We start from the raw sequence: 26904 nt of genomic DNA, 5'->3' as shown, positions 1-26904 counted from the left end.
TGGTGCGCTATTCTCTGACTGAGCAAATTAAGTGTTTTTAACAACTGACATTATATTACTGCCAAACAGCACAGTGCATATCACAGCTTCTGCGTGGGCCTTGGTTCTAGAAAGAAATTACTTAATTGAACTCGTAAAACTCATATTTGTATAGATGAATGTGTTTTAGAGTTTCCTCCCTTTACTCTCCTCAGTTTTCACAAAACACAAAACAGATATTCCATATTTTACTTCCCAAGCATTCTGCATGCACATCAGACATTTTCAATGTACACATGCATATTATATGGCACTTTATCCTACTGCAAGTATCAAAAATCACGAATAAGGAAATGGTTTACGGCAAAATTAACAACTGAGAATGTCATTTATAAGAGATGAGAAAAAAATATAAGTCAAACTTAAAGTTTTTAGTGACAAATATTGAAAGGGCATTTTTGACATACACTCTACAAACATTTGGACACTGGCATAGACCGTCAACACTGGACTCGCCCGACTAAAGACTCGATGGAAAAATGCCAGCAACATTCCCATAACATGAAATATGTATGGTCAGGAATTACAGATGAAAGGATAAGACAAGGTCACTGGTGAAATCAGAGCCCACACGGTTTACACCACTGGTTCATGCTGGGTGGCTCGGGTGAAAATGGAAATATCCCACCATGCAAATGATTAGAAGAAAAAGTGTTTCACCTTGTATTCCATTAGAAAGGGATATTGCCGGAGGTTTGAGAGAGCATAAAGATGGTGGACTGTTCGACAGAAAGGCACGGCTGTTTAGTCTGTGGTTTCCCCAGAAGGTTGAAGGAGGTACCCACGTGCATCATTATTTTTTAAGCAAAGGAACAGTTATTTAGGTAAAGCGAGGAAAAAGGAAATAGGGAGAAGGAAGAGAGAAACACAAGGGATAGAATGGGTTAAATAACAGACACTCTAATGCATAACAGTGCAGTGAAAAATGTTCCATATGCCCAAGTTAGGAAAGCCCTCTAAGATACCTCATTCCAGTCTATACATATTCTAATAGTACAGAAAAAAGCAATCTCCACCAAGTCTAACTTATTTGTATGTTTTTTGATCCAATACATTGTTTCTAGTTTGTAGTTTCTCACACTGTCCAATGCCCGAGTTTTGCAGTAGCCTACCTTGCACCCCACATGCTAGTACTACATGGGTGCAGCAAGTAAACAAACTGCATTGCATATGGAAAGCACGAGTGGTGAAGAATTTACAACAAATGTCGACTCTACCCAATTTGATTTCGCCACGGCACGATCTTGCAGTCTTCATTGTGAGATGCCGTCAAGAAATGTAGTCGAGGAGTGTGGGGCTACAATGTAACTTCTCCAGGGTGGTTTGCACCACCTTCATTGAACTCCATACTTTAGACCATCATAAGATGTTCCTAGAACCAAGTCACAAGCCTTCCAAAGTAAAAGCTAGGCCATCTGAGTAGTCATGAGATTAACATTTTCACAGCATTTGAGTACTTGTGTCAAGAATTTCCTTTGCCTCAAAATAAAAATCCTTATTGTATGGTTAAACCTTTTTAATTACTGAGTATTTGTGCCACAGTGACTAGAATGAAATGATTTACTAATGTGACATCCTTTAATGGTGTTTTACCTCATTGGTAATCTGAGACTTGTTAAAATTATCAGGTTCAGTTTGCATGTAGATCTAAGAAAATTGTTTAAAAAACAATTAGGGAGAAGTAAACAGTGAGAAGAGACATAAATTTGAGAAGGAGTTAGGGTAGGAGTAGCTGAGAATTAAGATTCGGATGAAAGTTGAGAGTAAGCTTCGGGTTAAAGTGCGCTTTCGATACTGAGGTCGGAGTGGGTAAAAAATGACAAGTTTAAGGCATGGGTGAAATTTAGAGTTAGGATAAGGGATCAGATTAGGGATAGGGTTACAGAAAAGTTTGTAGTTAGAGTTAGGGTGAGGGATGGATGGGTTAAAGATTAGGTAAGGTTAACCTTAAGGGTGAGGGAAATTAAATAATTTATTTTTAACTAAAGTCAAATTCTAACCAAATGATTTAAACTAATATTCATAGACTAGAATGAACAATTATGAACCAGCTACAAACGTAGCTTTTGATTGGGAATAAATGCTTTTCTGATGAACTTTTTGAAAGCTTCAGAGAATTATCATGTGGGCTCATTTTACCGGGTGCTTTTGCTCAAGAAACACATAATGCCAAAGGCTATTTCAGTTCAGCTCAATTAAAATGTTTTATCGTCACTATGTAAGATGACTTGACATTCTTTAAATATTTAATATTAAACCTATCCCAGGACAAAGCTAGATTGGTTGTAAAAGAGATTCAAAGTAACAAAGATTTCATATCTCAATCCCATCACACGTATTTAAATAAAGTTGGAAGATGAGAAGCATGCAAGCACAGTAAAGAAAAAGCACAGATTTATACCAGTGAAATCCACACTTACTGAAAACTAATTGTCGCTAATTAGAGTATTTTTCTGATTGGCTAAGCAGTCTAAAAGCAGCACTCGAGTTAGCCTGATAAAGAAGAGTAACTGGGCTCTATAAACTCCTCATATACAAATATGCCTTTCCTACAATACTATTTCTACTTAGCACTCTATGTACTCTACGTACATTTGGAGCCCTATATTTAAGTAAAGTGGACACTTATTTGTCTTTTAAAATTGATCCCCTATTCTCATGAACCAAGACTTATCATAACATATAGAGGGAATTAAAAACTTGTTCTTATCACTTGTGCAAATATTGACCCTGATTACAAAGTTTGGCTTCTCTGTCAATTTTTGCCTTCGTCAGCATATTTTCTATTATGACAACTGTTAAATCCCAAGATGTTATTATGACAGTCTCAAACACCAAGGCTGTGCCTTAAAGTTTACTAACAATTTTTGTCATGGATTACTTCATCATGCAACAAATAACAGTGGGCAAACCTCTTCTTTATTCGGACAGCTTTTTAACGTAATTAGTCTAGACAAGTTGGAACCTTTACTACCTTGTTCTTTATTCTTTTGTACATATGTGCATGTCCTATTTTCTGTCATTTCAAAGCTCATTCAGGCTCTCATAAATTAAGCAATACACTAAGGCAACTTATCGCAAGTCCTGCTTCTTCTATGAGTATATAGCAGGGGTTTCCAACCTTTTCAGTAGTAAGGGCCTTTTATGTTCAATAAAAATTATACCGAACTACTAATATTATTCGTTTTGTAATGGTGACCACATCAGACAGGATTACATTAGTTTCCGCAATGTGCAAGATTACTAGCAGTGATTACCTCCGCTCATGCGGCATGAGCCTCAGAAGTAATGTAAAAAAAATGTTTGCCAATTTCCAATGCCTTTACATGGGTAGTACATACTAACCTTAAGGGCAATGTCCTTTTCATTTAGTAGGCTGAACTGCACATAGGAGAGCTACTTACAAGCAGCTGACGGGCTATCAGTAGCTCATGAGGTACTAATTGGAGAAGCCTGGTATTACAGCCATCTTCTTAGACTCCTTTCGTCTTTCATGTTTTAAACAATTTGCTGAAGGGACTTCTGACTTGTACAATATCTCCTCTTCTTAATTAAAATACTGTGCCGTGGCCTGATACAATCTTATAAAAAAGAACCATAACGGGTCCATGAGTAGGGAATTCTATCAGTGAAAGGTCACCTCAGCAAACGGTTTAATACATGAGATAAATGATGGGAGTCTAACACAGCACTAACTAGTAGAATAAAGTCGAGATTCACCCACAATCATCTAGCGCAGGGGTCTCCAACAGGTCAACTGCGAGCTACCAGTAGGTCACAGGCTTCCAGTTAGGAGCTGGCACATGATAATTTGCTGTCGGTAGGCTTGAGAATATACAGTTGCCCACCTTATAAGACAGTTATTTTAAACACAGTGTCTATTTCTGTGAGGACTCCCAAAAGCTGACTGTGCTGTATAATATACCTAGGTCTGAAAATGTCTTTATTTCTTTTTCTTTTTTTCTTGCTGCTCCGTCCTTATTTCTTTGTCTTTCTTTCCTTTCTCAAATTATTTTTATCCCGTCTTCCTTGATTTTTCTTTCTTCCTTTCTTTTTCTCTTTCTTCCTTTCTTGTTACGCTTTTAGTTTCTTTCCCTGCCTTTTTCTTTCCCTCCTTTGTTGTGCATTCTTTTTTCAGTCTTCCGTTTATCCTATCTGTATTCTCGTTTTCCTCCTTTTTTTTTTACTTTTTATTCTTTTCCTCTTTTATTTTCTTCACTTTTCCTATTTTTCCATGCTTTTTTCTTGTCTTTAATTCTTTCTTCTCCTTTCTTTCTTTGCTATCTAAATAATTATTTCCTTAATTCTTTCTTTCTAACTCCACTTTGTCTTTCCCCTTTCACCATGTATTTTTCCTTCCTCCACTCTCTTTATTTCTCTCCTTCCTTTCTTTTGTCCTATTTCTTTCTGTATCCATTTCTATCTTTCACTGCATTTCTCTATTCTTTCCTGCCTTTCTTTCGGTCTTATCTTCTTTCCCTGTTATTCTTTCCAGCCTTGTCATTTTCTTACAAATGAACAAATTACTTACCTTCGGTAACTCTTTTTCTGGTGGATACAGTATCTGCCTGTGGATTCCTCACCTTGTGAATATCCCCTGCTCCAGCATTCCACTGAATTTTTTCCCCAGCTCTCCACGCCGACGTGGACATCATAATACCACGGCTCCGCTCGCGACTCCGTATGACGTCAGCGGAGCCATAAGAGAGCCACTTCGGCATGATGACGTCAGTTCCACTCATTTTTTCCGTGCCTCCAAGGCGAACAGGTGGACCGACAACAGATTCAAAGTATACACAGTACACAACATTTGAACAAATATACATAGTACATAATCAAAAGGAAAGTCAAAGAACATAAGCATGTCCTATAAATGTACCAGATAGAAAGAAGATACAATGTAACTCAAACATGTCAAGCAAGACATACTTTAAGGTATATAAAGGTGGACAACGGGGAGGCGGGTGGGTCAGTGAGGAATCCACAGGCCGATACTGTATCCACCAGAAAAAGCGTTACCGAAGGTAAGTAACTTGTTCTTCTGATGGATACATCTGCCAGTGGATTCCTCACCTTGTGAATAGATTCCCACAGCAGTCCCACTCCTGGAGGAGGGTGTCCACCTTTCTATACCAAAAAGTCTTGCAAGACAGAGCGCGCAAAATGGCCCTCCCTCCTCATCTCAGAGTCTAAGCAATAATGCTTTGCAAAAGTATGGAGGGAGGCCCAAGTCGCGGCCTTACAAATGTCTGAAACTGGAACACCCCTGGCCAAAGCAGAGGTGGAAGACTTACCAGCAAGGGCGTAGCAGATCCACCTGGACAGAGTGCGCTTGTGCACAGCTTTGCCTTTTGAGTGTCCAATATAGCCCACGAAGAGCTGATCTTCCAAACGAAAATCCTTTGTTCTGTCCAAATAAAAGTTCGCTGCTCTTTTAGGGTCCAAGCGGTGAAGCCTCTCCTCCTCCTTGGAAGGGTGAGGGGAGAGGATAAAACACAGGGAGAGTGATGGATTGTCCCAGATGAAAGGGAGTAACTACCTTAGGTAAGAAAGGAGCCCTGGTCCTGAGGACCATCCTTTCAGCATGTAAGGTTAAAAACGGGGGTTTAGAACTAAGAGCTTGAAGCTCACTCACCCTCTTTTCCGAGGTTATGGCTACAAGAAAGACCGTTTTAAAAGACAACAGCCTCAAAGGAAATCTATGAAGGGGCTCAAAAGGGGACCCCAGCAAAAAAGTTAAAACAAGGTTAAGGTCCCACTGTGGCATTACAAAGGGAGTAGGTGGAAACCTATTAGTAAGAACTTTGATAAATCTTAATACAATAGGAGATTTAAATAATGACGGCTGATCTGGAAGACACAGGAAAGCCGGTAAGGCTGATAAATAGCCCATAACTGTGGCCACAGCACAACCTTGCTGAGCCAAGGAAAGAGCAAACTGAAGGACATTAGAAAGATGGGCTTTCAAAGGGTCAATGGATCTCTCTCTACACCATTTAACAAACTTCTATAGGAATAAATCGACTTAGTGGAGTGTCGCTTGGAAGATAATATAACATTCACTACGTCCGGAGGGAGAGAGAAGGAACTCAGGTTGCCCCGTTCAATCTCCAGGCATGAAGGTGCAAGCTCTGGAGGTGGGGGTGTAGAACCTGCCCCTCCAACTGCGAGAGGAGGTCTGCCCTGAGAGGAAGACGGAGCAGAGGGTGCGACGAAAGATGAAGTAGATCTGTGTACCAAACCCTTCTTGGCCAATCCGGGGTGATCAATATAACTTGGGCCCAGTCTTGGCGAATCTTCCCCAGAACTCAAGGAATCAAGGGTATGGGAGGAAACGCGTAAAGGAGTTGTGAGCCCCAACTCAACTGAAACGTGTCCCCCAACGCCCCCTGCATCGGAAACTGTAGACTGCAGAATGACGGGCAATGCGCGTTCTTGTGAGTGGCAAACAGGTCCACCCGAGGAGTCCCCCACGTCCGGAAGATGTGCTGAACTACCTCTGGATGAAGCCTCCACTCGTGGTCAGCGGAAAACTGTCGACTGAGACTGTCCGCACGTACGTTCAGCACCCCGGCCAGATGATTCACCATCAAGCAAATCCGATGGTCCTAAGCCCAGGACCAGAGTCGCAAAGTCTCTCTGCAGAGACGGTACGACCCTACTCCTCCCTACTTGTTGACATACCACATCGCAGAAGTGTTGTCCGTCAGTACTTGAACCGACTGACCGTGAAGAGAAGGGAGAAAAGCCTTGAGCGCCAAACGTATAGCCCGCAATTCTAGAAGATTGATATGATACAATCTTTCCTCTGGAGACCAAAGACCCTTGATCTCCAGGTCCCCCAGATGAGCACCCCACCCTAGGGTGGAGGCATCCGTTATCACTGTGGCCACAGTTGGAGGAAGATGAAAGGGCTTTCCTAAAGACAGATTGCCCTCCCCGCTCCACCAAGACAGATCCGCTGCAGCTTCTCTGGAGATCCTGACTGACTCCCTGAGATCCCCGTTGTGCTGATACCACTTCTTGCGGAGACACCACTGGAGCGCCCTCATGTGCCAGCGTGCATGATTGTCCAACAGAATGCAGGAGGCGAACAGACCGAGCAGGCAAAGGACCTTCAGAACTGGAACAACCGCTCCATTGTGGAATAAAGGAATCATCTCCTGAATGTCGAGAATTCTTTGTGGAGGAGGAAATGCTCGACACACAGTAGTGTCCAATACCGCCCCTATGAACAGGTTGCGCTGAGAGGGCACCAGGTGAGATTTGGGCACATTGATTGAAAAACCCAAGGCGAATAACAGATGAGAAGTTACCTGTAGATGATGTTGCACCATCTCTGGCGACTCTGCTTTCAGAATCCAGTCGTCCAGGTAGGGGAAAACCGGAATCCCCGACCTCCTGAGATGGGCAGCCACCACCGCCATCACCTTGGTGAAGACTCGAGGTGCAGTAGTAAGACCAAACGGGAGGACGGCAAACTGGTAGTGTTGCGACCCAACCGTAAAACAGAGATACTGCCTGTGTGACTTCATGATTGGGATGTGGAAATACGCATCCTGCAAGTCGATCGACACCATCAAGTTTTCTTGTTGCAACGCCTGAAGAACCTGTGCAAGGGTTAACATCTTGAATTTCTCCTGCTTCAGGTAAAAATTCAAGACTCTGAGGTCCAGGATCGGACACAATCTGCCGTCCTTTTTGGGAATCAGGAAATACCAGGAGTAGCATCCCTGACCCATTTCCTGCTCTGGAACCACTTCTATCGCACCTTTCTGTAGCAATGCAAGCACCTCATTCTGAAGAAGAAGCAGATGGTCCTCTGAGCAAAAACCTTGGCAAGTAGGGTAAGGGGGAGGAAATTCCCGAAAGGGAAGGGCGTCCCCATTCTCCACAAGGTTTAAAACCCAAAGGTACGTCGTGACCAATTTCCAACCCTGCAGAAAGTGGGACACCCGACCCCCAACAGGTCTTACATGATCCAGGATGGGGTATCTAGGGCTGCTTCCCTGTAGCATCATTGGGAGCAGAGGAGGCTGAGGAGGAGGAGGGATTGCGTCCAGAACCACGCCGACCCCTTTGTCTTCCCCAATAGGATCTATAGAGAGGATTTTGCTGCTGCTGCTGCTGTTGCTGAGGTTGACGGAAGGAACAAAAGGATGACCTTCCAAAACCCTTATACTTTTTTAAGCCAAACCCTTTCGATTGTGACTGCAAACCTAAAGACTTCGCAGTAGCTCTGCTATCTTTGAATCTCTGCAAGGCGGAATCTGCTTTCTCACCAAAAAAGCTTTTCCCCATCAAAGGGTAAGTCAACCAGAGTGGCCTGAACATCAGTTGAAAAGCCTGAAGAGCGGAGCCAAGCTTGCTTTCTAGTAGCTATGGAAGAACCCATAACTCTGGCCACAGAATCAGCCGTATCAAGGCCTGGCTGAATAACTTGCCTAGCTGCAGCTTGAGTGTCAGAAAAAACTTCCATAAAAGAACTCTTCTGCTCATCAGGCAATTTGGGGGCTAACTGTTTCACAGAGTCCATCAATGCATGGATGTAGCGGCCCAACAAGCAAATGGCATTGGTTGACTTAAGCGCCATACTTGCAGAAGAGAAGACCTTTTTAGCTGACTGCTCAATCTTCTTTGAGTGCCTGTCAGCTGGTGCTTGCGGAAAGGCCCCCGAAGATTGTTTTGAGCAGGAAGCTTGTACTACAAAACTCTCAGGAGAAGGATGAGAGGAAAGGAAGCCCGGATCCCCAGGAGCTACTCTATACCTTCTCGCCACAGCCCTGGAAACAGCAGGCGAAGAAAGTGGCTTGCGCCAAACGTCCATAATAGGATCCAAAATTGCTTCACTGAAAGTTAACAGAGGCTCAACAATAGAAGAAGGCGAATAAAGGACTTCTGTCAATAAGTTTGGCTTATATTCCGCAGAAGGCAACTGTAAGTCCAAAAGCTCTGCAGCCTTCTTAATTACCAAATGGTAAGGAGCCAACTCTTGAGGCGGAGAAGATCTGCAAGAGGAAAGTTCCTATTCAGGAGGGGTGTCCAATCCACTAGCCTCCTGAATGCCTTCAAATTCATCCATGGAGTCACCCACTTCACCTTCCTCCACTTCATCTGCTCGATATTGTTCCTCCTCTACAAGTCTCTGAGCCTCTCTTCGAGAGCGGATCCGAGGACAGGGCGTCGGTGGCGCCGTACGCGGAGTCGGTTGCGCCGATGGAGTCGGCGGCATCACATCACACGCGGCGCAGCTGGAGTCGGCGCCGGCATCGAGGGAGGCTCTGAAGAAGGCACGCGATCCAGACGAGGCCGGGAGGAAGGCTCTCCAGACGGCGCCGGGAACTGCCATGATGGCGCCATCGGCAAGAAGGGCATAAATGGTGCCTGAGCATAGTGTTGCAGCACGCCGAAACTGAACGCCATTGGACCCACGGGACCTAAAGGTGCACCGGATGGGAAGGCTGCTCTCTGGAAAACACCATACATAGCATTCAAAAAATGCGTCGGATCCGCACCCGGAGTCGGGAAATGCGGGTATGGATTCGAACCTGAATCCAGCCGAGGAGTAGCTGGAGCCGGAGCCGACGGATCCTCTACTGGATCAACAGGTTCACCTTCAGGCACAGGAGAGAGTTCAGCAACCTGATCAGGCTCGGCGTCGGAAGCTGGAGAATCCATCGGCGCCGGAGATTGCGCCGGTGTAATCTTTGGCGAAGGAGACTTCTCCGGTGAAACATGAGGGAAGGGGGAGGGCGAAGGAGAGACCAAGTCCTTACTTCGACGTCGAGGCGAAGGCGACCTCGAAGCCCTACTCTTCGTCGATCGGCGCCGAGAGTCATGCTTCCTCTTCTTCTTGTTTCTTCTCGACTTCGACAAGTGTGAAGTCGATGACTCCGGTTTCGACTTATCTCTTTTTCGACCTCTGCCCTCCTTCTTTGCCTTAGCCATGAACAGCTTCGCCTCTCTTTCTTTAAGGGCCTTAGGATTCATTTTTCTGCAGCAGGAACAATCCTCCACGTCGTGATCCGACGAAAGACACCATAAACAATCTTCATGGGGGTCAGTGATGGACATGTGACCCCCACATTCCCTACACGGCTTGAAACCTGACTTCCTCGACGTAGCCCACAAGGAAACTACAAAGTAACTCTACAATCAAGGAGAGTACTGGAAAACCTTTACGCGTCGACGGCGCGGAAAAAAGGGAACTGACGTCATCACACCGATGTGGCTCTTTTATGGCTCCAGTGACGTCATACGGAGTCGCGAGCGGAGCCGTGGTATTATGGCGTCCACGTCGGTGTGGAGAGCTGGGGGAAAAAATCCGTGGAATGCTGGCGCAGGGGATATTCACAAGGTGAGGAATCCACCGGCAGATGTATCCATTAAAAATGTATTGTACTTTCTTCCTTTTTCTCCTTTCTTCCCCAATACTGCCATTTTCTCCACATCGCTCTTTCGTTATGTTTCTTTCTGCTTTTCTTTATTTCTTCTACTCTCTTTCCCATTGTTTCTCTCTCCTTTTCTCATTGTATTTTTCTTTCTCTTGCCTTCTTTCTCAGTCGTGCCCTTCCTTATTTCCCTTTCTACTCCTTCCTTTATAATTCTTTCAATTCCTACTCTCCTTTCATTTATTCCTTTCATTGTTTCATTTTTTTTAAATTTTATCTTGCCATATCGCTGTTTTTTTGCTCCTTTCTGTTTATATTTTTACTTTTCCTCATTTTTTCTCTTTTATTTTGTTTGTTTTCTTTCCCTATCTTTCTATGCTTCTTTCTTATTTTACTTTTTTTTCTCTCTTTCCTTTTCCCTCATTCTGTCATTCTTTTCTCTCTCTTTCTCACCTCCTCTTTTTTCTTTGACGTTCTGTCTCTTTTTGTCTCTCTCTCTCTCTCCATTTCTCTCTCTTTCTCCTTTTTGCTACCTCAAGATCAAAAGGTCCAACCTGATAATCAGGGAATCCAAATTTAAACATTTTGCGATGTATCTCCTGTGCCATTAAAACTGAATGCTCCGTGAATGGGGTACTCTAGGAGCAGAGTTTAGGTTATTTGGCCTCTATATACATTTATCAAATACCTATATGAGACAGTAGCTAACAATGGTATTCAATGATAAGAAGCAGCTCTCACTATAGGAAAGGTTAGAAACCCCTGATCTATCGCATGAAGATGTAATCAGTAAGGATTATAATGAATGAATGCTGAAGCATGCCCTTTGTATGGATAACTCATCATAAAATGCTTTCGTAATAGACATTAACAAGCTGATGAGGAAAATTGACTGAGTAACTGAAAGTCTGTATACAGTCTCGATATTTGTACAGTACTAAAATGGTGAAGATGTATTAGTAGTTCAACTGCTGAATGAATCTGCAAGATATCATTTGAATCCCCCCAAACCGGACATACTCAGTGTAAAGTGTGAAGGAGAAGGATGCCTGGTTATTGTAGTCAGCGTTTTTGAATATATTAGATTAAGCAGTCTAGCAGTCAGCGTACTTAAGTTTCTTGTTAAAAGTAGGAATATAAAATCTATTCGCAGATATGAAGCACTCTACTGGAGAAGATATCTCATGACCTTCCCTAAAGAAAGAAACAGACAATCATGAACAGTCTGTGTGGTGTACATCAGGGGGAGGGGCTGTTTCAAAGGTTTGTCAGCAGTCATACTGCACTTCCACAATCTCAATTAGTACCAAGTAAACCAATGATGTGCTGCGCAAAAAACTCCTCTAGGCACGACTGATAGATCAAAGCATTTACAGCACGATTGCTAAAAGTACGTGACATTCCTTTATGTCTGTAGGCAGGCAACCCAACGTTGTGGGATCGGATTTTACAAGATTCAGCGATTTACCTTAGGGGCAAAAGTGGCACAAATGTTGCATTATGACCATGGCACATATTATTTTTCTAGTTTCATCCATCTTTGTACCAGATTTAGAAATACAAGTGCCCTTTTCCTGTTCTGAAACAAACAGAACTCGCCTCAACAAGGCAACACATACAAGAGGATGCAAGACAAACTTTGTATTTTTCTTTCTGGACGGTTACACTCTCTCATGTGGACAAGCACAAGTGTACCACATCGCTCAAGTATGTTGGTAGGGTCATCCTTCTTGTCAGTTACTAGGACTTCTTTGGAAAACAGTACTTCACTTGAAACTGCTGCCCTGGGACCTGGACCTTATCTCCAGCAACCCTCTCAAAGTCACTGTACGAACTTGCTGTTATTATGATGAACAATGAATCTCTTCAAGCAGGCATCACAATAGTTAGATAAAGAGCATCCCAGAGACAATCCAGTCAGCTATTATGTAAAGGGAAGAATGCATAGCCCACAGTGGTGACATGGCCATGAAATGTTTCAAGCAAGCTCAAGAGTGGTAAGGTCAAGCCATGAAGAGAAAAGTGCATCTACCGTAAAGCCTATGCAGCATTTGTTTAAACAGCAGCATAACAAGGTAACTTAGTGACTACACAAAGTGGCAGCAGCTCTCACAAGTGGCAAAAGGCAAGAGGCAAACACACAAGTAAAGCAGCTTGCGTTATCACAAACTTTGCCTTGAACCTTTGCACCAGCCCCTGCTAGTGTGACGCGTTGGGTCACGGGATCTTCAGCATAATGCAAAGCCTGAATATTGAATGTGAATTCCCAAGGCATATAGTGATCAATGTTGGTTGCATGTGAAAATGTAGACTTCAAAAACACAACTTGTAATGTAAAAAAGCAAAAATGTACACTTAAGAAAAGGTAAACAATTAAATTAAAAAATCTGCAAAATGTGCGTTTTGACAAGAATTCCTAAACCCCAACATACCCAATTCCAATCTATTTTAAGACTGGGTTAAGTTATCATTTTAGTTTCAGTCCTAACATATTTGTGTCCATTTGCATCATGGTGAGATTAGTTGCAGTTCGAAATTTTTGTAGTTAGTTATGTTTGCATGGTCTTTATTTTGGCAGCATACATATGCGCAACTTTACTGTGTGGGTCTATATTTCCACAATCCACTCCAGTGTAATTATAGTTAACAGGTCCACTGGACAAATACTGATGTAGGGCACTTATCATCTATTAGCCGAGGAACGTCAAAGAAGGATCTAAGACATTCACCTGGCACCATTCTATGACCTGTGACTAATCGCATGTCTTTAGATTATAATGTTTGATCCAGCAGGAGCTGAGGAGCACCACAGGCAACATCAACTTGAGCAGAGAGGCAAGGCCACCCACAGGTGCCATTTATCTGCCCCTGAAGAACTATGGCTGCCTGGCTCTAAAATAAATAAGCCATGGACACAACTCTAAGTGATGGCAGTAATTTTTTATGTTCCGAGAGGGTTGATTGAAAGAGTAGTTAGCACTGTTATCAGAGTAAGGGGGAGATAACTTCCAAATTCAAGGGGCTCATGGTTTGTGTCTAGATCAGGGACTGTAGAGGGCCGGAAATAAACTCTGGATGAGGGAGAAGGTCAGGCTCTCTTTTAGTTAAAGAATCTATGCACAAACGGAGATCCTAATAAATAGGCAAGGGTTAAGTCAGAGTGGAGATGCTTAGCGCTCATGTACGATTAGGTTTACTGCCAAAACCTGATCAACACTGCAAAAAATACAGCGAATGGGTATAATGGTTTGCCATGGGGGTTGCAGTACCCCCCCCCCCCCACCACCTCACGCTGGCGGTCTGACCGCGTGCTGCTCCCAAGAGGCTGGGGGAAATACACATTTAGCTTGTCTGAAGAGCTGACAGTCTATCTAACAAAAAAAGCTGTGTAGTTTGGAGGGTTGGTCATCATGTTCAGATAAAGAGAGGAGACCTGAAGATGCACCCCATAGATCTTCAGCAGAGCGCAGCACGTCAGCGCTCCACAGCCAATGACAGGCCCTGCGTCTCATTTAAAGCCATACACCTTCAGGGTCAGTGATATTTTAAAAAAAATAGACTGTCAATGGGTTCAGAATTCTGCGACAAAGAGATGTGCCTGTGCAGAACACATGGAGAAGTTAGCCAGCAAAAGGGAATTAAAAAACACAGCGTAGAATGTTGTCGTTGCTATGCGCGTTGCTTGCTCACATCTGCATATCTATGTGTGTATGTACATATGTGAATGTGCGGCGTCCACCACTGTCCCCTGCTAAAATGCTGGTGCTGGGACTGGGCGTTTTGTTTTTATCTACCTTAAATAGTTCAACGGGATTGCATTTTAATGCCCCATCCAGGATTCCAGTTTTCCTGCCACATGAACACTTTTTTGCTTTTTTCTCTGAAATGTAAAAACATGTATGCACAATTGTTGTACAATGCCTTTCGGTCACTTCGGAGCAGTAAGATGTGTGGCAGACAATCTGTGTGAAGAAAGGTCTGGGGGGGGTAAAATGGGGTCCGGCGCACAAGGCCCAATCGTCAATTTTGTAAAACCTAATTTCTTAATTTGCTATCCCTGCTCTAAGTGATCAGAGAAAAAAATTATATTTGAATTTTCATTATATATAACCTATACTGTGAAAGGCCCACTCTCTTACCCCTTTGTTCTACGAAAGGAGCGACTGAGTGGAATGTCAGAGGAGCAATCCGTCCCATCCGGCAACCTTTGCTTCGTAGGTTTTTTAAACAAAAAAAAGGATGGCTCCTTGAGGGCACTGTTATCTTGATTCTACCAAGTGAAGGACCCCAAATCCCTAACTGCGCTGTAGAAAGGTTTTGTGTCTGCAGCGTTTATACTTTCGTTACACCAGAACTCTATGCTGCATAGAATGACATCTCTACCAGATAACAGTGCTGTAGTGCACTACGCTCCTTGGAAAAAAATTATTAGTTTTAGCGCTTAGGATCAACAGCTTTCTTATTAAAATTATTTCAACATTACAGTTAGACAGTATATTCTGTAGCATTTCACGATGTCTTTGACTTCCTCCAAGGCGTACAAATCTGAAAAACAGGAGTTTTTCGGTTTTAAAATATAATAAAAATAATTTGGAGGCAGGAACGTGAACTTTACCTGAATTTTTTCTGTTGACGTTGGACATAACTGTCTACAAAGGACTTTCTTCAGCACATCTGGAAGAAGGCTGATGATAATTAGGAGAATGATACCCAGCCAGGCAGGACCACTTGACAACATTTGCATGAAGACGTAGTACATGCTCTGATAGTTGAGGAAAGGCCTAAACAGAGAAGAGACCACAAGACAGAAATGAATACTCAGGCAAGGGACATACATTTGACATCCAAAGTAAAACCCCTGAGTTTTCTGGCGGTCGATATCAGGGAAGGAGGGGGGCATCAGGGGTAGGAGATTCATTCTACAGTCATGTCATTCTCCAAATCAAGCTGTGTGAAAAGGTGATGGAAAACCATCAAGATTAACTGAATCCCTCCACTCACTCCAACCACTGCTCAAAGCCAGCACAAAAACCTAGTTTAAAATGTTCAGTTCTTCCTAGCTGGAAAAATGTCCCTTGGCATCAGGGTCAATGTCACCCTCTCCTGGATTTTAAGCCACCAGCCCTCTTTAAGTCTCCAATTAAAGAACTGGGTTTATCATCAGAAAAGCAAAAGTAAAAAATCCAGAACCCGGTGACTCAAAAGCAGGGTTCTCCAAAGTAAGTCCTGCAGGGCCGGATCCATGGCAGATTTTTAGCTTATCCACATTTAGATAAATGTACTTATCTTAAAAATGTGGCATAGATACAGCCTTCCAGGACCGAGTTCGGAGAACCCTGCTCAAAAGGATTAGGTGGCTTATTGTATCAAAGGCTGCATTGATATCTGCCATTATGAGAATTACAGTAAAGGGCCACTAGTCAAATTGTCAAAGATTCACCAAAATGGAGATAATGGCTGCTTTGAATTGCTAACGGGTCAGAAACCTCATGTCCATATGGGCATCATTGGGTTTCAGTGTTGTGATGGAGGAACACTACACTTCATGTGCTACAGCAATTGTGAACCAGACGTGTACAGTAAGTAAGGCCAGAATAGGACAAGGGACTGTGGTCAAATGTGTTGAGGCTCTTGGGAAGGCCCCTAGTTTATCCGTTGCCAAAACAGTTCTTCTAAATGCAGTAATTCTGTTAATGGAAAAGGCAGAAATTGGGTTCCAGAAATCCTCTATGAAAAGGATGACAATGAGAGCCCCTGGTGGTCTGAGCAGCAAATGAACTGCTCACAAAGGGTGAGATCTGATATGAGTCCTCCAAGAAATAGGCAATCTGTTCAGGCCAATCTGTGTGTAATGGTGAAGGGATGATAGGTATGGATCTGAAGAGCAGCAGCCTGGGGAAAGCTTTAAGGATACAACTGGGATGCTATGTAGAGGGCAGGAGGACTGAGGAATATAGCCATGCCCATCTTAATAGACTACACAGCCAGCAAAAAGGAACACTGTTTAACCACCAGAAAGTCAGAAGTATTAGGGTATATGGGTTGTAGCATATGGGTTGATGGGAAGGCACTGTCACCCTCACCCACTTTTCGTATTCTAAGAAGCCTCTGACTGTATGATAGTAAGGCATGTGACCATATTTTGCAAAAACTGCAATGGCATGCACTATATCGTTGCCAGCACAGAACAAGGCAAAGGTGAACAAGGGTATAAAGTTGCTGCTGCCTGCTCCAGTGAGACATCTCCAGTTTCTTATAGAAATAATATTTTACAAATTAGGGATGGTTTAATCTCCCTGTGAGGATGTTCCACCTTTCCAACATTTTCTCGAATTCCACAGGATGGGAAGTGCCCTTAACTAAAGGAACAGACTACAAAATGGAAACTCACTTTTCAGTGATCCAGCAAAACGTTAGTGTCAAGAAGCATCGGAAAAATGAGTACTCTAAAAATCCCCACCATAGAAAACATGCATGGACACTCTTACCAGATAATTCCTCCCCAGAGTAGAGAGAAAACAATGTAGAACAGCAGTGATCCCCAAATCACAAAGTGGTTTATCCAAGTCCAGTAGTGTGTATCCAGTGCAAGCTGAAATGGAAAATCACAAGGTTCCACTGGCAGTCAAACAGGTTAAATACATGTTAATAATCATAATATTTAAATGTAGAGACAAATATCAGAACACCTCTTACATCCACTATGTCATGAAAATTCTTTCAACACGCAATGTATTGAGCGTTAAAAGTAAGGAACAGTACTGACCAAGGGAATAAATCCTGTGCTTTTCTTTTTCTTTTTCATTTTGATATCCATATGGGAATCGTCCCTTGTGTACATGATCCAGAACCTAGTCTGAAATGTGCAATCCTTGAAATGCAACCTAGGGGAGAAAGCAAATGAACCACCAGTGCTATGTGATGGATACCTACTGAACACCTCAGGCAATGTAATAGGATCCAATAGTCATTATGGGCCTGATTACGAGTACAGCAGTCCACAGGACAGCCGTTCTTTTGGGGTCGGTCTGACCACCCTCACACTGCGGGTCTGCTGACAGTATTTTAAGTATGACGGTCAGACCGCCACAAGATTACCGACTCGCCGGGATCAAGGATCCCATGCGGCGGACATGGTGCTGACAGGGGCAGCAATATGCAGGCGGTGCCGCTGCGCCACCTCCAAGCATATGAGTAGCCTGTCCACTGCCAATTTCATGGTGGTGAGCCTGCAATAAAAAGGGTGGCCGAGAGGGAACTCCTGCTGCAGTTGGGCCTGGGGGGGAAGGGGGATGGGATATGGGGGACATGTAGTGCCCCCCTAGATTTGTACTCCCATTTCCTGCATGGTGTGGCATGTATGCCACACCATGCAGGAAGGTGCAGTCAGCCCACTGAGGGTGGCGGTCTGCATGTTAGGCTCTTGTATGAGCCTACCAGCAGCCGCCATCAGACCTCCGCGGGACCACCCACCAGAACAGCTATACAACCTTCTTTATGAATATGAGATTTTTATCAGGGCATAAATGCAATCAGAGCACTTACATGGGATGTGGCAATATGTCCCATGGGATTACAAAAGGTTGAGCAGTGCCAAGGAGCCAAGTCAAAGCACTGGTTTGTTATCAAAAGGCAGAGAACTAAATGAATACACCCTCCACAGGATACAATGAAGGTGAAAGCATGTGAATCACGGGTGAGAATACACTTGCACTCACTGAGTAACACTTACACTCTCTCATGGACTTCCCTTCATGAGGATTACTTCATGCAAATGGGTCACCCCCCTCTAAGGCATTGCAATCCCCTCCAGTAGAAGCAAATTGGTTTCTGACTTCCCCGACTGAATAGTGCCCCATGGTTTACAGACACCCTTAATCTGGATGGGATCCAATTACGCTTGCAGTGCATACTCAGGCGCAAATACTATTCAGTGAGTATTAGTGTGTTCTCATGCGTGATTCACATGCTTTCACCGTGATTGTATCCAGAGGAGGGCTTATTTGTTTTGTTTACTAACTCTCTATAACAACCAAGAGACGCGTTTTGGTTCCTTAGACGGAAAGATGAGAGGCAATACAATATATACGTTGATACTTCAATGTTCAATAACAGTTCTTTCACTGGTTTTTCGTGTAAGTAGAAGGGTCATTAATTCTTAAATTCTTTTGAAAAGTGGGTACAGCCAACGCGTTTGGCCTATTCAGGGCAAAAAATCTCAGTAAGCACTGTCCAAGAGTTCTTGATATGAGACACCAGCATCAAACTATACCAGTCCCATGCCCTGGTCAATCCTAATGTTCATGTAGTACATCGAGTGTTGTACTCCGGTGCCCTTAATAAAATCATTTGGATATAAAAGAGCGTTGTCTTGTTTAGCGCCCCAGGCGTTTCCGGGTTCTTGTGTTACTTCCTGAGAGACGTGAAAACCTCATGCGTTTTTTCGATATAGTATCAGTCTAATCCTGTGTACGGAGAAACATCAGCTGATGTACTACATGAACATTAGGATTGACCAGGGGATGGCACTGGTATAGTTTAGTGTCTGGAGGTATGATCTCATGGCTTGATGTACTTGGGGAAAAATATGGAACAAAGGGTTCAATCTGCATTCAGTTACTAGAATAAGTGTTTTTTAGCAGTGGAAGGGAGCATTCCTGGTTTCAAAAATGGTCCCCGATTGCTGAAGCAAAATAAGCCAGTGGAAAAGGAGGTAAATATGGTGAAATCCATAACTGGTGAAAGGGTATATGGGAAAACAAGTGTGTTTTCAAATTGGGATTTCAAAAGGAAGGTGGTTCGACATAACTTTTTTGTGGGTGTTTGAACGATAATCCTGTGTCGTCACTGGTACATTAAAGGCAGATCTAAATACATTAAAATGACAATCATCATTAGTGACAGCGTAGTGGCTAAAAATGGTAAAATTTGGAATGAGTTAGCTGAGTTGCCATTCTGAGGGGCATGGCTCTGGGTCCGTATTCGTCCAGTAGAGATCACATTTGAGGTGTAGATAGTGTCATGAACACTACACGTATGTTGCACCTTTAATGAAGTTGGCAAAGTGAGTGCCGGGTTCAACAAGTCTCTGCTCCGCAAGCTCCAGACCATACAGAACACCGCAGCCAGACTCATGCTCGGCATTCCTCGACACGAACGCACCTCCTAACACCTACGGAACCTACACTGGTTCCCCGTTGAGAAGAGGTTCACTTTCAAGATACTCACGCACGCCTACAAATGCCTCCACAACACCGGAACCCAATACCTCAATGAGAGAATCTCATTCCACATACCCAAGAGAAACCTCCGGTCCCCGGACCTCGCCCTCGCCGGAATCCCGCGCATCCGCAGAGCCAGAACAGGTGGAAGAACCTTCTCCTACATCGCAGCCAAGACCTGGAACGAGCTCCAGCTCAATATCAGACGCACCCCCTCCCTGAACATCTTCAGGAAAACGCTCAAGACCTGGCTTTTCAACTGATAGGGAGCGGCTCACCCCCCCAGGCACCCACCCCCCAGCGCCTTGAGACCCTTCCGGGTGAGTAGCGAGCTTACAATTCCCCTGATTGATTGATTGAGTGTTTCCACTCATTATTTTTCTTTCTGTTTGCTGAAGAGTGTGTCGGCGTTGTTATGTAGTCTGTGTCTGGAAACGTATGTGTATGTTGACTAGTGTGTGCGTTCACAACATGATTGTATTTACCCTCTTTTCCAAAGTTTACATTGTACTATTTTTGCTCTCTGTAGAACGTCTCTTTGTAACTTATATAAAGTAGTTTTGTAAGAGTCATGCCAGAGTTCTGCTATTTGAGTTATTGCTGGAAGTCGCTGGGATTCCCTGAGAATGCCCTGTTAATAAACCCTGTAATTCTGGTTGTGCACCACCTTCTTCGGATTCCACACAGATATTGCTGTGGACATCCACCACGGCCGAGAAAAATATGAAATAGTTACTCTTCCACTCCAGATGTCATAACTAGCCACCAATGTGCTGGAGGACTTTACGGTCTTAACCATGCATTATACCATGAAAACTGTGAAACCGGAGAGTAGTGAGGGAGATCAGGATGTTCATAGAGCATTATAGTGGTGGCTCTAAGGGATTCAATTCTTGACTGAAAGTACTGCACTCAGTCTTCACACGACTTTGGTGAAGATAGAAGTCTTGTTCAGGAGAATGACCTCTCTTAAGGTGAGGAACAGTTCACTGGAATTATTGGAGGTACTAATCACAATCTAGGAGTGGGGTATGTGTTTCAGTATTTGCTAATCTTTTAGCCTTGGTTATAAAAAAGGATCTGAGGTCACAGGTGGATTTGTATTTTTTATCGAGCCTTCTAAGAGCCCTTACGTGTCATTTACTTGAAAGATAACAGTGGCGGCTCCTCCGCAAAGGGGGAGGAGCGTTGCCACACTGCTTTCAGCAGTGTAAGTATGGGAAAAATAAATTGATAACTCGTTATTATCCTTTTATTTGTACCTACTGCTGAGTCTGTGCCGGCGGGCTGCTCTGCTCTCAGAGCAGGGGGGAGGGGTGGTGGGCAATCTGTAAGTGCGTAATGACTCTTTGGCCGGCTCTCTCGGGCTAGCCAAACAGTCATGCGCACTTTGCATGTTTACCGCCCAGGCTGCATTACAGCCTGAGTGGAGAACATGCCCAGGCTCCCATTCCCTGGCCGGCACTCAGACCAATCACAATGCTGCATTGCAGCATCGTGATTGATCAGGGGAGCATGTGTGCTTCCTGTTCCGGCCCAGCGGACAAACGACGACGAAGGAGAGACAAGACGTGGTGAGGAGGAAAGTTTTATTTTCTTTAGATGCCCGCCATCCCCAATTCGTGCCAGCCGCCACTAAAAGATAAGTCAGTGCTGAACCATTTGTTAGGCATGGCGTTTCGAGATGTTGAACCGCAACCCTGAGGGGGGCACTACATTCAGGGCATGGGGTCAAATCATTTTCAAGAACCTGGAGTCAGCTATCCTCCGATAATTCCATAGTGTTAGCGGAGAATTCTACTGTGAAGACATCTGCATATCTATTGCTTAGATTCCTGAAATTGGAGGAGACGACTGCTGCATTTTTGATGCTGGGCAAGTTGCACTGTTTATCAGCCATGTTGAAAAGAATCATGTAAATGGTGCGACCAGGAGAATGGCTGTTGTTTGAAATAGTTATGTTAATGTCACCAAGAGCAGCAAGATGAAACTATGACATTCCTCATAAGTGGACCACAGAACAAGTGATTTCAAGCTAAGGCAGACCATATCTGCACTCTGCCATGCCTCTGCAAATGGTTAGGTTAGATCAAATCCTGTAGTTGCATAATACAGGAGCTACATTTCATTATACTCAGATAGTTGGCTATACAAGCAAATGGATACCAAAGACTAAAATCAGAGAGATAATAGAAATTACTTTCATTACAGTCCAGCTCCTGATTACGGAAATAAACTGATGCTAAATCAATATTGGGCAATAATCTGAGCTTTGGGAAATAATCAAAGTCTTGAAAAGAATCAACAAGAAAAAAAATGGCAGAAATGAAAAAACATGGATAAACAGAGCAAAACAACCGCCATTGTATTTATTGTTAGGACCTCCTGCATGCATGCACTGCTGCAGCATCGCCAGACGTATCTTCAGTGAAGTAAAAGCAACATCCACCCCCGCTTCAGGAAGACTCCCGCCACAGGCCAGTTAAAATCAAGAAGCAGCTCTCAGGGAGCAGGCTGTGAGGGACAACATCCTCCAGTGTCAGAGCAGAGACAGAACACCAAACCTGGAGCTGCTCAGAAGGGAGATAACTTCAGAATCCTGGCCTTTTTAATCTTACATCACCAACACTGTCACTGCGGCGCAGGTAACGAAAGGGATCATACCGACCGAACCGGAGGGGTACGAAAGAACCAGGCGTGGTAGATCATTCCAATTTCGTGTTTTTCTCAGGAAAATGAGGAATCACATGCACATTTCAGTGTTTTGCTCATGTAATTCTGCATGTATCCGAACTTACTGTATGTTTTCCATCAGTGTATTTCTGGAGGTAAAATGAGCGGAAATGTATTGGGGAAATACTGCATGGGTTGGCTGTTTACTGCAAATCTCGGAATTCAGGTTTCTGCACAAACAGTAAAGTGGGCAGCAACCAGTACTTACCCCATAATCTGTATCAAGATCTGTGTGAACAAAAGTCTGCCAGTTGTGATGGCAGTTACTACACAACTAGGGGGCATATGTATCAAATTCTCTTTTTGCGATTCTCAAATAGCGATTTTTTGAGAATTGCTATTTGTGATTCGCAAACGAGATGCAAGTAAAAATTCACAAATTATTAGCGATTCTTTGGCATTCCTTAATTACGATTCGCAAATTGTGAATCGCAATTAAGGAATACCTTCCCATTCATTCCTATGGGCCAGGAGGCCCATAAGACTGAATGGGAAGACATTCTCAATTAGCGATTCGCAATTAGAGAATCGCAAATTGAGAATAATTTTAAGGGTGTCATAAGGACACCCTGATGCACCCCTGAAATGAGCATGTGTGCGCATGTGGCACACATATACATGCCCTAAGGGCATGTATGTGCACCACATGGCACTTTGAAAAATGCTAAAAAGTGCATCTTTCAAAGAAATCGCAAATTACCACCAACTTGAAGTTGGTGGTAATTTGCGATTTCTTAAGGAGAAATCGCACAACTTGGGTGCTTGTTACATCGCATTTAAGGAATCGCAATTTGCAATTCCTTAAATGCAATCGCAAAAAGAGATTCTCTAGTTTGCGATGCCCCTTTGGGATGATACATCCCAAAAGGACTTTTCCCCTTCGCAAACGGGCCGATTCTGAGAATCGGCCCGTTTGGGAACGGGAAAAGGGCTTGATACATATGCCCCTTGGTCCTTGCTAACCTGAAACTCGACCAACTTATTTTAAGTGCTGCGATAAAAGCAAATTTACAGAACGAATAAGAAAACAAAATAAATGCGGTGTTTTACCTTTAGTGTAACTGTAAACACCAGTACCGTAAACACCAGTGTGCCAAAGGTCCAGTTGCCCATCATCTGCGTGAGAAAAAACACAAGCATCGTTATTTACTGCAGGCGGCAAGAAATCTCTGAAAACAAATGTAAGGCTTGATCCTGTGCAACGTTTGTGTGTGCTTGGGAGCAGACACCACAACACAAAGTACACAAAGTCTAAAAAAACTTAACTCTAGGAACGACCCCCTCCAAACACACATTTTGTCCAAGCTCAGACACATCCAGATCTAAGCTTTAACACCTGCCCGCCCCTAACTGCCTCTGAAGGTTTGTGTGACATATGGTGACCACATATTTGTGTGAAGCAGCAGTAAAAACACATAGCGAATCAGTAGGTTTAAAGGTACATCCGAGAATTTGACTTATCACCCCACACCTGCCGGGCACCTGGGTGTAAAGTCTCACACAGCAGGCAATATGTTACAGGAATGTCAATGAATTAACTTTGAGTGTACAATAATGCTGAAAGACGGTATTACAAATATAAAAATCTCCATTTATGTGGCCACGGATTGAATCCGAACTGAATTATTTTTTTAGGAAAGAACCAACCTCTCATAATTAACTAACGGAAAGTAATTGTTGTAAGAACTATCCAGGGAAGCTTATTTGCACCAACACAGCTAATTTGCAAAAAATAGGCTTGTTTGGATGGCCTGGCCAAAGGGAGAAATGGGTCAGCTGAAAAAACGTCAGCTAGAAATAAAGGCCTAGAGTTGAAGAGGTAATGTTAACACATCTAATCAATTCGATCATATGTTGCGCCTGGTAGCCGCCTCTTGAAAGTGCAAAGGAGCAGCATCAAACCATCAATAACTGGTGCTGAGGCACCTTTCAAATAAAAGAATAGCCTTTAAAAACAAATGTCAGGTTTGCAGGCCCCAGGTCGTCTGTTATGTCTACGGAGAGCAACTGCGGCATCTTTTCGTGCTGTGAAATGAACCCTCAGGCATCAAGCGATATAGAACATCTGATATTACAGCAAAGAGTGTTGCAGTGTTCCAGACAGGGTGTTGAGGTGCACAATTAAAGAGCAGTGGTTCTTTACATTTTGACTTCTGTGGACCCCCCACTTAATTATTACTGGCAAGATGGGCTGATGGTCCTTTAAATCAGGCCTTTGTTTCAGTTCAGGCTGGAAGAAAAAATAATAAAGCCCGCCTCAGTGCCTGCAGGTTGCTGCTCTGAAGAGATTGCAGGCGCTGCTGAATTGTGTGTCCCGGTTTCTGAAAATGACACCAGGTCAAATTCAGTACGTTTCTTTAGGGATCCGGCCGAGAAACAGCTGCTGGAACGGAGATCCAGCACTGGGCAAGTATTTAAAATGTAGACGCGCATAGAAATAGCTGTGTGAGAAAGCAAAGGGATTCACAGCACAAGAATTAGGCGATTGTATCAGTAAATACATAAACACATGTATACAACGAAGAATGGGGGCACTAGGAGGCGTTGCTCCATGAATCACGTAAAACAAACATCCCTTTATTACGTATGCTGGGGTGCCATCTAGTTGTACAATATTTAATAACCACCGAGGTGGAAATGCTGCTTCTGTGAATACATTTCATTGGCCTAAACTGTCAAGCTAACAATTGTGTTTTGTATCTCAGAGTAAATTAGTATGTCATTAGTACGTATGTATTATTTATCTTTAATGCGTTACATTAGTAGCTGCTAAACATCTTTGTAGTAATAAATAATGCCAGCACATTCAAATAGTTCATGATTAGTAATTTAATTGTCCTTTAAGATGACTTACTTACACGGCTGATTCACGTGCCCAAAGTTACTTAAGATGAAGGCACGCGCGTGCTGAAAACCTGCCATTTCTAACCTACATTTCATGTCAAATTTTTCTTCATATTTTTATACCAGAACAAAGAAAACTTGTTTTCCGCTGCTAGCCACCGCCATTCTCTGTTTTTTTGCCAAGAGACGCCTTCTTGAAAGATTCGTTGCATCTGTTAGTCTTGCCCTGGTGTCACCAGTACCACCTAATGTCACTGCTCTCGTGCTTTGGTCAGTGGTGAGGCCGGTTAAAATCGTGATTTGTGCAACTAATAGTGTGTGCTTCTGTCTAGCACAGAATGGACGAGCGAGCAGAGACCTAGTCTTGTCCAACTCGAGAGGCCCCAGGAGACTCTGTAAGCAGTCGAGAGGCGGCGGAGAAAGCACTTACTTTGGGACCTGTTGGCAGCGTTCTTCCACACTCACGCTGTCAGCCTTGCTGCTGCCGTCTGCAGTTCATGGCATTGTGGGACCACGGGACTACATTTCCCAGCCTCCCAAGCGCTACTGGGGCACTTCCGCCCGCCGTCGCGCCAGGAGGCGTCGAAAAGCGCGAGCCTCCCTCCACGTCGCGGGACGCACGCGGGCGGCGCCGGGAGAAGCCCGGGACAAGGGCGGGACCGTCTGTGGCCGTCGGAGGCAGGGCTGGGCCCGGTCCCTTGCTGGTGAGCTGTAAGTATCCTGCACTGAAGTTTATCTGCTGAAGTATCCTGTTCGCTCATACCCCCTTGCCTGTATACGGATCTGATAGGTGCCAGGTGGACAACAGGAGTGGGTTCGTTGTGAACTCGTACACCCCTAAGACTTATAAGACACAATTATCTCCACCTAGGCACGAGAGCAAACAAGTGGTGTAGACCTAATTATACCATGGTCAAGCCCAAGACTCATCATACAAGGGCTGAGGGAGGGGTAAGAGGAACATTGGATGCCTTTATCACACGTGCGGAGTCACTCTTAACCCACGAGATCATGTTGACGGAGAAACGGCTCTCGCTGGACTCCTTAATAGCTAACAAACGGTCCTCATTGGGCAATATAGCCCTTTGCCCTACGCCTGGCGGAGGAATATGTCCGTCTCACTTGACGCAAGCACAGCCATCTCAGCCTCAACCCTCTGACTTGTCGATAGTAGCAGATGGAAGTTCCCAGGGGGTCTCAGACTCAGCAGGCCTACTAACAACAACAACAGATCTGAACAATATAGGTAGGCCAAAGCCATTGCCCACCAGTAACAACACTCAGTTGGTAAATGACATCAACACCACGGGGGAAGAAACATTAAGGGGGGCGATCAGCATACAATCGCTAACGCCTAATTCGGACCCTACACAGCCACCCATTAGCGAAGTAATCACGCGCTCCAAAAGATCTCAACTTGGGATAGGGCAACTAGAGAGTGGCGGAAGCTGTGCCGCTAATCGCTCCAGCAAGCCTGGCCGGAGAGGGCAAACCAAGCCTAGCAAAGGAGGGAAGATAAATCCCGAGAATAAAGAATGCCCAGACTGTCAGAACACAAACAGGGCGGGGGAGCTTTAGGACATCACTTTAGCTTTTGGGGAAAAAATGGAACAGCTCATAGTTCAACACCTAGACCCAGTCATGACTGCAATTTTAAATCTAGTGGAGAAGATAAG

General features: G+C 43.9%; 1 protein-coding gene across 3 annotated transcripts in view; it reads right to left on the bottom strand.

The window, feature by feature from the left end:
• Positions 1-26904, bottom strand: part of ATP11A (ATPase phospholipid transporting 11A) — a 791426-nt gene that overhangs the window by 12829 nt on the left and 751693 nt on the right. For 2 of the 3 annotated variants that reach the window (XM_085622216.1, XM_085622217.1), the window contains exons 26-28: positions 23435-23500; positions 16919-17022; positions 15046-15211 (exon numbers count right to left, since the gene is read on the bottom strand). In XM_085622216.1, the coding sequence (XP_085478342.1) occupies positions 15046-15211; positions 16919-17022; positions 23435-23500 (336 nt within the window). Of the gene's footprint in view, positions 1-699; positions 789-15045; positions 15212-16918; positions 17023-23434; positions 23501-26904 lie in introns of all 3 variants that reach the window. The other variant, XM_085622218.1, reaches the window with a different exon arrangement.

This window comes from Triturus cristatus, chromosome 8 (genome assembly GCF_964204655.1).
Source record: "Triturus cristatus chromosome 8, aTriCri1.1, whole genome shotgun sequence".
Taxonomy (NCBI): Eukaryota; Metazoa; Chordata; class Amphibia; order Caudata; family Salamandridae; genus Triturus; species Triturus cristatus.
The sequence above is the reverse complement of the archived record's forward strand: the minus strand, read 5'-3'. Positions and strand labels throughout refer to the sequence as shown.